The 12,114-nt window shown below is 43.4% G+C and overlaps 1 protein-coding gene across 3 annotated transcripts in view; it reads right to left on the bottom strand.

The window, feature by feature from the left end:
* The window catches only part of CWF19L2 (CWF19 like cell cycle control factor 2), a 101,343-nt gene that overhangs the window by 73,383 nt on the left and 15,846 nt on the right, over window positions 1-12,114 (bottom strand). For all 3 annotated transcript variants that reach the window (XM_077341571.1, XM_077341573.1, XM_077341572.1), the window contains 2 exons: window positions 11,038-11,154; window positions 8,855-8,968 (listed from right to left, as the gene is read on the bottom strand). In XM_077341571.1, coding sequence (XP_077197686.1) covers window positions 8,855-8,968; window positions 11,038-11,154 — 231 coding nt within the window. The remainder of the gene's footprint in view (window positions 1-8,854; window positions 8,969-11,037; window positions 11,155-12,114) is intronic.

A 12,114-nucleotide genomic window follows, 5' to 3' on the forward strand; every position in this document is an offset into this window, starting at 1 on the left:
TTAAATACATTGGGGAAAAAATCCTGATAAACAGGTAGACACTGAGAGATCCTGTACCAACAGATATACTTTAGAGGAAAATATCTGGGTATATGACAAACATCATCCCATCCCAAAGATATATAAAATAATCCCTTTTTAACTGCATCATCAAAATTTGGGATAAATGGTCAGAAAAATTAGCTCCAGGCTAATTTTCAGCACATAGGATAAGACTCATTTTCTCCCAGCAGGGACCAAGGTTCTATTTCTATCTGCAAGATGTATAATCTTCAAAGAATTTGTGATATGACTATAAAAGGGGTAATAGTACCAGAATAAAATATATAGGGGGGGGGGGATTCAGCTGAAAAGATCCCCTAGTTTCAATATCTTCTATCGTCTAATGGCCCAGCTATTAAAAAGCAAATTACCAGGAAGGTAACAGTTTGAGACGATGATAATAAATTACCCTGGCCATTTATGTACAACTGTATTTACTTGATATAGAATACTGGGGACATCTTGGCACAGGACTCCCAGTTCTTATGTATATAAAATGGTTGACTGATCTATGATCGTAACAAATGAAGACTCGTTGGCACATAAAAATGGGAGGAAAAGACATTGGCTTGCCTCTTGACTTCAAAGGATGGTCTCATGTATGGTTTTAACCTACCCTTCTGCTCGCTACTACTATTAAAAGAGAACTCTTATAAAAACTTCATGCAATGGAATTTGTCCCTGACAGGCTGCTACATAGTCACAGAGGATATTCATCTCTGTATAGGACAAAATGAAGGGGAAAATGAGTATCTTCTGTCATACCTGGTAGCTCCGTACCAAAAATGTAGCATTTTTGGAACCTAATTAAAATCCTATTCAAAAGGTCACCAGGCACTCTATTCCCCTTCAAGCCCAAACAATCTTGCTGGAACACACAGATGATAGAGAATTCTTTTGATTTGGAGGGGGGATTCTCTTCCAATGCTTTTGCCTTTTAAAAGTTCTTCCCTCCAGCTCCCGGACAGCGAAGGAGAGAGCTGTCTGGGACATCTGCAAGTGTTGCATGGCATCTGTCCCTCCCCAAATCCTTCCTTCCCCAACTGTGGGTCGGGTTCTGAGTGGTTTGTCTCTTGCCTCCTTTCTGTGGAAGTGGAAGAGAGTCCGAGGACTGGCTTCTGCTTCACGAAGACCTCCAGACCATTTTGGAGCTCTTTTCGGGGGTGAGGCGGCAAGACCTCCTGGGGAGAACATTTCTGGCGCTTGCCCAAGAACGGGGACAACGTCCCCTCTTCCCAGCCGTTGGCAAGCAAGTGAGGATGAATCAAATGGGTTCTGCAGCTGGCGAAGGGCCAGGGCAGAGGGATTTCATTCATTTATTTATTTATCGGATGGCAAATTGGTGTCAGAGCCAGGAAAGGCTCGGATTGTCTGGCTGAAACCGCCACTCTTTAGCCACCTGGATCTCAAGATTGAATGCGAAAGCAGGGGAGGAGGTTGTCAAAGCCATGATTTATGCTTTTGCCATGGAGGCAGCACCCAGAAAGGCCACACTGCAGGTTGCATCCTAGCGTTTCTTGTTTCCCTGGGTGCAACGGGCTTTGCTTCTAGTTACAAATAACTCAAAAATGGAAAAATAACCCCCACACACAAACACATACACACACCATTTCAGCCAATTACTCCAGGAAATGGGAAATTACAATGCTAGAACAAAAGTCATCCCAGTTGAAAGGTATGGAGCTATCTATAATTGCAACTCTACAAAAACCTTAAATTTAGCTCAATCTATGGGACTTTATAACACACACGGAGGCAACGCATATTTTCTTTTAAATATAATGTATCGGTTGAAACTGACTTTTTAAATGATTATAAATGCCAGATGCTATAATTGCTTTCTTTTCTTTCTGGCTGAGATAAACTGTGCCAATTTATTCAGCTCCTCCCGTTTGCAACGTTTGGGGCCTTCTGTTATATGGAACTTGTGGAGAACAATTAAAACATTTTTAAAAATTATTTTTTTAAGTTACTTCAGAATCTTTCATACACAGACAACAATTTTGTTTTGTCTTTTCATGTATGCATATTTTGGCTAGCGTAATTATGAATAAGAAGTACACATTGGGAAAACATGCAAATGCATCTATAGCAATATGTGAATTTTTCTCTTCTTTCATCGGAGTCCCACATTTTATAAATCGTTCCTTCAGGAGAGTTTACATACCACCCTCAACCCAGTGCTGGGGGAAAATGGCTCTCTATGCACACAGCTTCAATCTCTGCTGCATCCAGTTTGGCAGGCGTCCCCGTCCATTATGGGTCACAGGTGCACAGCAGAGCCCTCGTGACACCTAGCTACTCAAACAGTGCCCAAGCATCAGATGGACCATTAAGCGGCTCCAATTAGTGCACATACTTATTTCTGCCTGCATTTGGAAGCATAAAATTGCAGCTACAGTGTCAAGGGCCAGGTTGTAGGTCTTTCAAGAAAAAAAAACATTTCAAAAAGCCTAGGGGGATAAAACGAATGGGAAGACGCTGCCAGCTAAAAAAAAAATAGCATCTGCTGCATAAGAAAATTTTTATTTACTTGAATCAGGTGGGACTCTTCACATGGGAGATCTAGATTTATAGTCTGCCTAGAATGTACTTACAGGAGATACAGCCTAAAGAAAGTCTCACAACTAGGTCATCTAAAGTGAACGGATTTATACAGGAAAAGGCAGCTAGACTCAGGAAATTGAATTTGCCAAGTAAAATTGCATTGACCTATAAAGATTTCAACAGCTTCCATTATGGCAGGAGGCGCGATTGAAATGCAAGAGCGCACAGTCAGTATGGTGTAGCAGTTAAGAGTGGTGGACCCTAATCTGCAGAAGCATGTTCGATTCCCCACTCCTCCATATAAAGCCTGCTGGGTCCCCTTGGGCCAGTTCTTGCAGACTCTCTCAGCCCCACCTGCTGCAGAAGGTGACCGTATGGAGAGGATGCCAGAGGCCATCCAGTCCAGCTTGATTATCCTCTGACCCTTCTCCCATCTCCTGGGTTCCTGGTGGATGCAGAGGCCACGCAGGGCGCCCTGGTGTGGGTGGGCCAATGGCTGTAGCCACTCTTGCCTTCCCCCTTCCCTCCTTCCCTCCCTTCCTCCCAGCTCCACCATGTGGAGAGAGGAAGAGAAGGAAACTGCAAGCCTTAAGGTAAAGAAAAGACGGGTATAAAAACCAACTTTTTGGCAGCTACTGCTTTTACTTTGAGGCTCTTGGCCGGTGGCTTGCAGCCTGGGGTCCATGACCCTGCACCTGGGTAGAAGCCTCACCAAGCCATAAGCAACAGAATCAGACACAACCAAACAGCTCCATGAATGCCTTGGATAGTACAACCATAAGAAAGCACTACACCATCCGTGTGGCTTCTTGATACAGACCATCTAGAACAGTGGTCCCCAACCCGTGGGCCGTGGCCCGGTGCCGGGCCGCGAAGGCCTTGGCGCCGGGCCGAGGCTCCTTCTTCCCTCCCCCCCCCCAAAGCGAGAAGCTCGCCAGGCCGCGAGCAAATTGGCCGCCAAAGCAGTCCGCGCATGCGCGTTTGAGCTGGGGCTGCCGCGCATGCGGTCCGCAGCGGGCAAAAGCTTGCGGACCGCTGATCTAGAACACATATATGACAGGAAGATAGGCAACCTTTGTGTGGAGATTCCTGGACATGGTTTTAGGGGTGATTCTGTCCTTAGGCAGGATACACAGTGAGGACAATATTCCCATACAGATGGGAGAAAAGAGATCCTGGAGTATGGGAGCAAAACAAGGGGGAGAATACATAGCCAAACTTGCTGCTTGTATAATCTCTGACTCCTTTGGGACAGAGGAAGGCATAAGGGCTCCTTCACTCTCAGCATCATCACTAATATTGTGCAACACAAGGTCAGTGAGGTATAAAACTGCTCATCCATCTGAGTGGATGGATATTTATCAAGCTTTCATGATGGAGATATGCAGGGATGAAAATGATAGGGTGTGCTTATCTCTGCTAACAACTCCTGGTTATGGGATCTTTCATCAACTCTGCCCTGGCAATAAATGAGGGAGTGCTAGCTATCATCCTTAATGAGTCTCATTTTGCAGAATTCCCATGGCAACTATAGGCAGCACGGACTGCCTCTTCCTTTGGTTCAGATTCAGATTCAGAGGACCTTTATTGGCATAAATGCCTTTTCCTTTGGTTAGGACCCAAGGGTGAACTGAGCATTCTGATAATTTGTCACCCACTAAGTTCTTCACTGGACACTCTGACTGACGTGACAGAGATATTCTTGGGGTTAATGCTAGAGATGTACTATGTGATTTCAACATCCACCTTAGTAGATTTCAACATCCTTGACACCCAACACTAAGTTTTATAACCTCACTGGACCCCATGGGTCCATCTCAAGTAGTAACAGACCTTATACATGGCAAAGGACATATTTGAGGCCTATTTTTTTGCTCTGAATTAGTGGGGAGAGCGTTAACTTGTGGACTGGAGATTCACCCTGTGCCACGGTATAACCATTATCTTCCTAAAGGTGCAGGTAAATGTGGCACTGACACTCTGCAGGAGCAAGAGACTCCTGTCCAAAGAGACTAAGAGATCTGGCCAGCCTCCAGAACACCTGGGGAGGCCTTAAGATCGCAGCTGACAGCCTTGTGAGATTGCAGAGGATGTGCAGAATAAGCGGTTCCAGAAAGTTATTGACTTGATGGCCCCCTGTCAACCGACCCTCAAGACAGAATTCTGCACATTAGTCTACCATGGAACTAGGTGACTTAAAGAGGGTAGGGAAACCACTTGAAAATCACTTTGAGCTGGCTACTGTAACGGATGCTGCCAGAATCCCAGGACCTGTGAAGGCCACTGCTTGTGTGTTAGACCCTTGCCTGTCCTGAATATTTAAAGCATGAAAAGATCACATCAATAAGTCCCTCATGTCCATTCTTAATCAATCACTGGACCAGGTGCTATCTTTGCTTTCCAAGGAGTAGAAAGAATATTTAGTTCCACAGCTGGAGAACAAAACTGACTGCCCCAAGATTTTAAAAATAAATAGATGCAGCATTTTCATTAACTGAAGCGACGCGTAGGGAGATGAGAGAACAAGCTCATAGAAGCTCCTCAGAATCCAACGTGCAAGTTAAATTAAGGAGAATCCTCTCATAATGACTATGCAGATCAAAAAGCCCCAAAGTTAAGCCCGTTTTTATTATCATCCCCTGTTCTTAGACCAAGGTATTGAACAATAAAACTTGAAAAACTCATGTCCTTGCAGCCTCTAGAAATCAAGCCACAAAATTAGTATGTTTGGGATCAGAATCCTCTAAGACAGTGGTTCTCAACCTCGGGGTCGCAACCCCATTTGGGGTCGCTTGGCCCCTTCCCCAGGGTCACCAGGTTGCTGGCTGCCGTGGCGGTGAACTGCGGTAGCGGCAGGCGGAAGTGAGTGGCTGTCCAGCTGGACAACTGGTACCTCCAGCCCGCAGCCCCCCGTTCCGCCTCCAGTCCCGGGGTACGTCAAGGAAAGGGCGGAGGCGACGACCGCGAACCGGCAGAGGTGGCGGAGCTATGACACTGGCCGCCTCCACACCACCTTGACTGGTGTGTGCATGCACACCACCCACGCGCACGCTGACGCTAGCAAAATTGGGGTCGTGGCACCAGAAAGGTTGAGAACCACTGCTCTAAGAGGAACTGAACTTTTGGTTGCAATATCAGCAGAGGATGCACAGTCCATTTACCAGGGCATGGCATAAATCCATTTTAGCCTAATCTGGAGCATATAATGACACTGCAGGAAAGTCCACTGACTGGAGGGTGCAAGTACATAATAGACCTGAGAAAGGGAGCCTTAGCAGACAACCAATACCAAAGGGCAGCAATACCAAGGTCCTTTATAACTAAACAAGGAGTTTAAGTAAGAAGAGAGTTTACCCTGAGATGAAAAGCTCACAAGCAAAGAAACAAGTGATGGTGTGCTCTGCCAGAAGTTATTTGCATAGATGCCAAGACACCCTTTGCAGCTACCCCATCAATGAAGCAAGGAAGAAGATTTGCAGTCACAGACATAGGACAAGCAACCAGCTGAATCACAAAAGGGCCTAGACACTAACAAGCTTTGCCTGGAAACGTAATATGATGAAACACGTAGAGAGTAATAGTGGCAGCCTAGTAATAGTGGCAGAAAAAGTCCTCAGGGCAGGAATGGACAGCAGCTAGTTAGGAATTCGCAATGACATGCGGCATGAAAAAAAACCCTCAAGACAACATGATGGCACTTAACAGCAGTGAATCCTCAGCCAACATCATCTGGTAAACACTGACATTCACTAGGGATGGGCAAGGACTTAAAAATTTCAGTTTGGGACAGCCATCAAACTGAACCCCAGAATTTTTCTGGACTGAACCAACCGGTTTCTCACTGGGGCCAGCAGCTACTGAACCCGTCCATTTCGCTTAACCGTGCTTTGAAGCCATTTCAATTTTACAGTCGATGGGCTATTAGGTTTAAATGGCTGGCAACAATTTAAACTGCTGGTTTTGCTTCCCCCTGCTTCCAAGCAAGGGAAGCGAAATGGTTGGGTGAAATGGCTGCAAGCAATTTCACTGCTCCATTTTTCTTCCGCCCTGCTTGGCTCGGCTCACAGCCATTTAAATCTAACAGATGAAGGGTGCATCCACCCTGCCCAGCTGTTAGCTGAACTGAACAAAAATCCAGTAAATGTTTGGAGATGGCATTGTTCCCAAACACTGATTCGCGGGCTATGAAACGGACCAAGGTTGTGCAGCATTTTGGCCCGTGAACCAGTTTGTGCTCACCCCTACCATTTGCACCAAAGTAATTTGAATCCTGCCGTTGGAAAGGAAAGCCATCTCTTTCTTAGCTTCACTGAAGTGCCTATTTTACTGACCAGGACAACGTTTTTATTTTTCAGGCATCAGCACGATGCCCCTGCACCATAAATAAGAAAAACATCCCCAACTTTTCTTCCATGGGTTCTTAAATGGACAGATAAATTTGATAATTCAACAATAATGTAGTATTTATTAAGGTCACTTTATTATATAGAAGATGAGCCTCTTGTGGCGCAGAGTGGTAAGGCAGCGACATGCTGTCTGAAGCTGTCTGCCCATGAGGTTGGGAGTTCGATCCCAGCAGCCGGCTCAAGGTTGACTCAGCTTTCCATCCCTCCGAGGTCGGTAAAATGAGTACCCAGCTTGCTGCTGGGGGGTAAACGGTAATGACTGGGGAAGGCACTGGCAAACCACCCCGTATTGAGTCTGCCATGAAAACGCTAGAGGGTGTCACCCCAAGGGTCAGACATGACCTGGTACTTGCATAGGGGATACCTTTACCTTTATTATATAGAAGAAAGGGCAAACTAACACAGGATTTGGAAAACTGCCATTTCCTCCGTTGGATGTTGTTGTTGGGGGGAAGGGCAGCTGAGCTATACCGCCAAGTGTTTACTTGATGCTGTAATTTTTATGTCCTTATATTGATATTTTAATGGGGTTTTATTGGGGGTTTTAATTTATGGACTATTTTTAACCCGCCACGAGCCAGTTCCCGGAGTGGCGGGAAATAAAAATCTAAATAAATAAATGGGGGTTTAATGGCAGCTTGTTTTTAATGTATGTTGTTGGATCTGTATTATAAAATTGTAAACCGCGGTGAGCCAGTTCTCTGAGAGCGGCCGTTGTATAAATCCAAACATAAATAAATAATAAATAAAATACTCTAAGAGCCTAATGCTGGGAGCGATTGAGGGCAAAGAAGAAGGGGACGACAGAGAATGAGGTGGCTGGATGGAGTCACTGAAGCAGTAGGTGCAAACTTAAATGGACTCGGGGGAATGATAGAGGACGGGAAGGCCTGGAGGATCATTGTTCGTGGGGTCATGATGGGTCAGACAAGACTTCACAACTAACAACAACAACAACAAACACTAACTATTTTTACAAAAAATTCCAAAACGAGACTGTATGTATCTGCCTGTATGTGTGCGTATACGCAAGAGTATTCTCATGGTTTTGTCAATAATCCAAATTCTGATTTAATTGGACCAATTAATTGGCACATAGCATTTTCTCACTGCCCTCATGCTGTGTCTGTTATATTCCATTCCCCAAGAGTATGTCATCAAAATGAAAAAAAAAATAAGACACACCGTCCTCAGAAAGGGGAGTTCAGGACACAGCATAGTTAGGAGAGGAACAGTGCTATGTGTTAAAGGCCACCAGCCACCACAGGAGCACTCTAGCAAAGGATAATTGCTTTTATGCCCAAAGTCTTTACCAATAACACAGAAAGGTTAAACTTGCGACCGCGTTGCATTGCTACAAATTAGGTTATGCTACCAGTTCTTTTTTCACATGACATGGTAGTCCCACTCAGACAGCAGAGCTTTTGTCAAATCAGGAGAGAAGTTATTGAACTGAGTTATTGAACAAAGGTATCATAACCATTTCTAATTGCAGAAGGACACCTCCCACAAGAGGAAAGGGCACATTTGGATCCATATCCATTTAACTTACGTTTTCAAAATACCAAAACCAGAATGGACTACTCAAGTACAAAGAAACAGTGTGGGTCACTGGCTAAGAAAATTAGCTGTGAACCAGAAAGTCCTAGGTCAACAGGCAAGTCACTTTCTTTGAGTCTCAACTTTCCCCACCCCCGACAACAACAACATGGCAAATCTACAGATGTTAAGAATAATGTATTGGGAAAACTTTGAATGTTCTCAAGATGTAGATGCTAAATAACAAAACACTCAAAAATGTAAAATGTGTGTAACATAACACCCAGTTCAACTTCAGAACAGGAACTGCTAGCTCTTACTTGAACAGCTGGTGGGGTTTCTACGGTGCTGGGCTGTTCTTTCTTTATGTTCCAAGCTTTTTCTGTGCTAGAGGAGTCTGAAGCAGGAGCCTCCACCCATTCTTCTGAAGAATCCTGAAAAGACACATTATTTTTTGTCATGATAAAACTACTCTTTTTTATTCCTTTACATTCTAGCCATTTAACAATACAGGATTTTCTCATCCACCTCCACGAAAAGAAAGATTTTAGAAGTCTATTTTTGTCAAAAAAAGAAGAGTGAAGCAAGAAGAAATTATTTAGGCATTTCTGCTCTGCTCAAGTATCTACTTGGTTCCTGCAGTCCAAATCCCTGAATCTCGGTGAGAAAGGCAGATTACGAAGTAAATATATATAAAATAAGATAAAGATAACTGAACAGTAATGGCATCACATAGGCTGCAGCATAAAAACATTTACCTGGGTTTACATGAGTGAGACATTCAAATTAAAATGATCTAAATCAGAGAGAGCTGCCTCTTAGATTTATGAATGCAAGTTTTGCCCAGACGAAGAAAACCTGAGAAGAACTGACTCATCTGGATATTTCTGGCATAACAATATGACACTATATAAAGTTGTTTCAATGGTTCAATAAGTCATATTTCAAGCGTAAGATAACCACACTCACTACCATGCTTTAAAAAAAAATGTTTACAAAAATGACGGTTTAAAATGAAAACCAAGGTCTTCTTACAAAGATCAACGTGGACTACATGATTTCTGCAAATTTGTTATTCTGTTTGGGCTTATAAAAATTCAAAATGGAAATAAGGGAACGACAGTAATTACAAATGTAATTAACCTTGGGGGGCATTCAGAGAGGAGGAGCTAGTCAAGCTGCAGGGCAAGACTCCCATTTTGCTACAATAGTCAGTCAGTAAACCTTTACGGGCATATAGAACCATCATTACATAAGGTTAAAATGCCAAATATACAGCACAAAGGTGAATTCTGGTTTAAAATGCAACCATTCCACTTAGCAAAACTCAGTATCCACAACTGCCTTAGTACCCCAAAATTGTTCCAAATATTCTATTTGTCATTAAGAAACACGGCACTCATTACTTGGGAGTTCAAGTTTCTGCACTTTCACGGAGCATAACAGTTAAAAATTCTGCTATACCTTCTGTTACTTCAGAAGATATATCTGCTGATGAATTTTTGGTGCCGTGAGCAGATAATTGATCGAAACCAGCAACACCTACAGCCCCCCCCCCCCCAATTCCTCTTCCCATACAGATATGCCTATTAAATACATCAAGGGGCAATCCTGCATTGATTGATCTATGGGGTTACAGTTGATATGTCAACGTTCAATCATTACTGTGGTTACTGTTACTGCTCTTATCACCACTACTACTGTCTCTATTATTGCATTTATATTGTACTTGTTCGTGTTTTCTGTAAACTACCCTGAGCCGCAAGGGGAGGGGTGGTATAAGAATATAGAAATAAATAAAATTAATTAATTAAATAAAAGACAAGAAGAGAGTGTTGAAATAAAGTCAGGCAGGATCACCCTCACACAACAGCAAAAACTGTCCTAGCTCTCAGACAGGAGACAAACCAATGCATTATCTATACCTACGGGCAGAGCTCTTTCTTGGCCTTGCAACCAGAGACACTTTAACCAGAGATGCCTGGAGCTGAACCGGACGGCTCATAAATTCCCAACACGTGATCGCCATTCTGTGATGGCCTGGGAACAGCTCTGCCACAGCAGCCACAAGAAGAGAATCAAGCCTGTGATAATGCAAGTGACATCTGTGTTGAGTGTACTGCAGGATTCTCAGGAGAGCAGCCTTGAGAGGAAATTAATGCCAACCTTCTGCTGTATAGAAAATCAGCAGTATTCGCCACTGAGACTACTTTCGTCTACCAAATCAACTGTGTGAGTCACTGCTGAGGCATTTGGTTCTAATGGAGACAGAGGAAGCTTCTTTTGACTCACAAAGTAGCATTTGGACTCACACACACACACACACACAAAAGAAACTGGCAGACTGGATCTCAGTGTTTTGTTTTGAATGCCTTAGGAACATAATGCAACAGCAACTGTACACATTAAGCACACACAACAATCATCTTCAGTAACACATAATTACAGCCAGATATTGTTGGTCATAGCATTCTACTAACTGGGATCTCACAAAGCAACTTACAGAAGAACTATCAGACGAATCGCCATTTTTTTCACTTTTAAGCTTCTTCCTCTTCTTTTCTTTTTTGGATTTTTTCAAGTGCTTCTCCTTTTTCTTCTTTTTGGTAACAGAATGTTCCTACATAAAGAAACATTTTTAATCAATGTGCCAGGCCAATACAGGAAGGCACATCTCCCATTTTTTATTTATTTATGTATATTTTTATTTGGATTTATATACGGCTTTCCCTTGCAGCTCAGGGCTGTTTTAATTTTCAACTGGAGATACCAAATATCAATTCAACCATGATACTAGTTCTCCACTGCCACTGTGATCTCTCTTGAATTTTTTCCCATTTATTTAAAGCATTTATATACCCTTCTTTCTCCTGAACTGCTTAGGGCCCAACAAATCCCAAAACTGATATTTCAACACACAATCCTAAACAATTAAAGCCCCCTAAGACCACTGACTTCAATGGACATAAGAGGGCATAATGCTGCTCAGGGCTGCGATGTTAATGTTGTAATTTATTGTGCATTGCACTGAGTGCACTTGGATAGAACATCAAAATAAAGAATTTGGACAGAAAGGTATTTATGTTCCAGAACAACAAACATGAATAAGAATCATAAAAGAAAGATGGGCATTAGGAGTCACAGTTAATTAAAGATTTTTCAGGTGATTAACAATGTTTATCTCCTGTTACTTGCTGAAATCTGAGCAAATGTTCATGCTAAAAACAGTCACTGGGCATTAACTCCCTTTTGGGGATTTCCTATCCCGAACAGCCTCTTGTGGCGCAGAGTGGTAAGCAGCCAACATGCTGCCTGAAGCTGTCTGCCCATGAGGTTGGGAGTTCGATCCCAGCAGCCGGCTCAAGGTTGACTCAGCCTTCCATCCTTCCGAGGTCGGTAAAATGAGTACCCAGCTTGCTGGGGGGTAAACGGTAATGACTGGGGAAGGCACTGGCAAACCACCCTGTATTGAGTCTGCCATGAAAACGCTAGAGGGCGTCACCCCAAGGGTCAGACATGACTCGGTGTTTGCACAGGGATACCTTTACCTTTATCCCAAACATTCTCTTCAACAAATCTG

This window comes from Paroedura picta, chromosome 6, assembly GCF_049243985.1.
Source record: "Paroedura picta isolate Pp20150507F chromosome 6, Ppicta_v3.0, whole genome shotgun sequence".
Classification (NCBI taxonomy): domain Eukaryota; kingdom Metazoa; phylum Chordata; class Lepidosauria; order Squamata; family Gekkonidae; genus Paroedura; species Paroedura picta.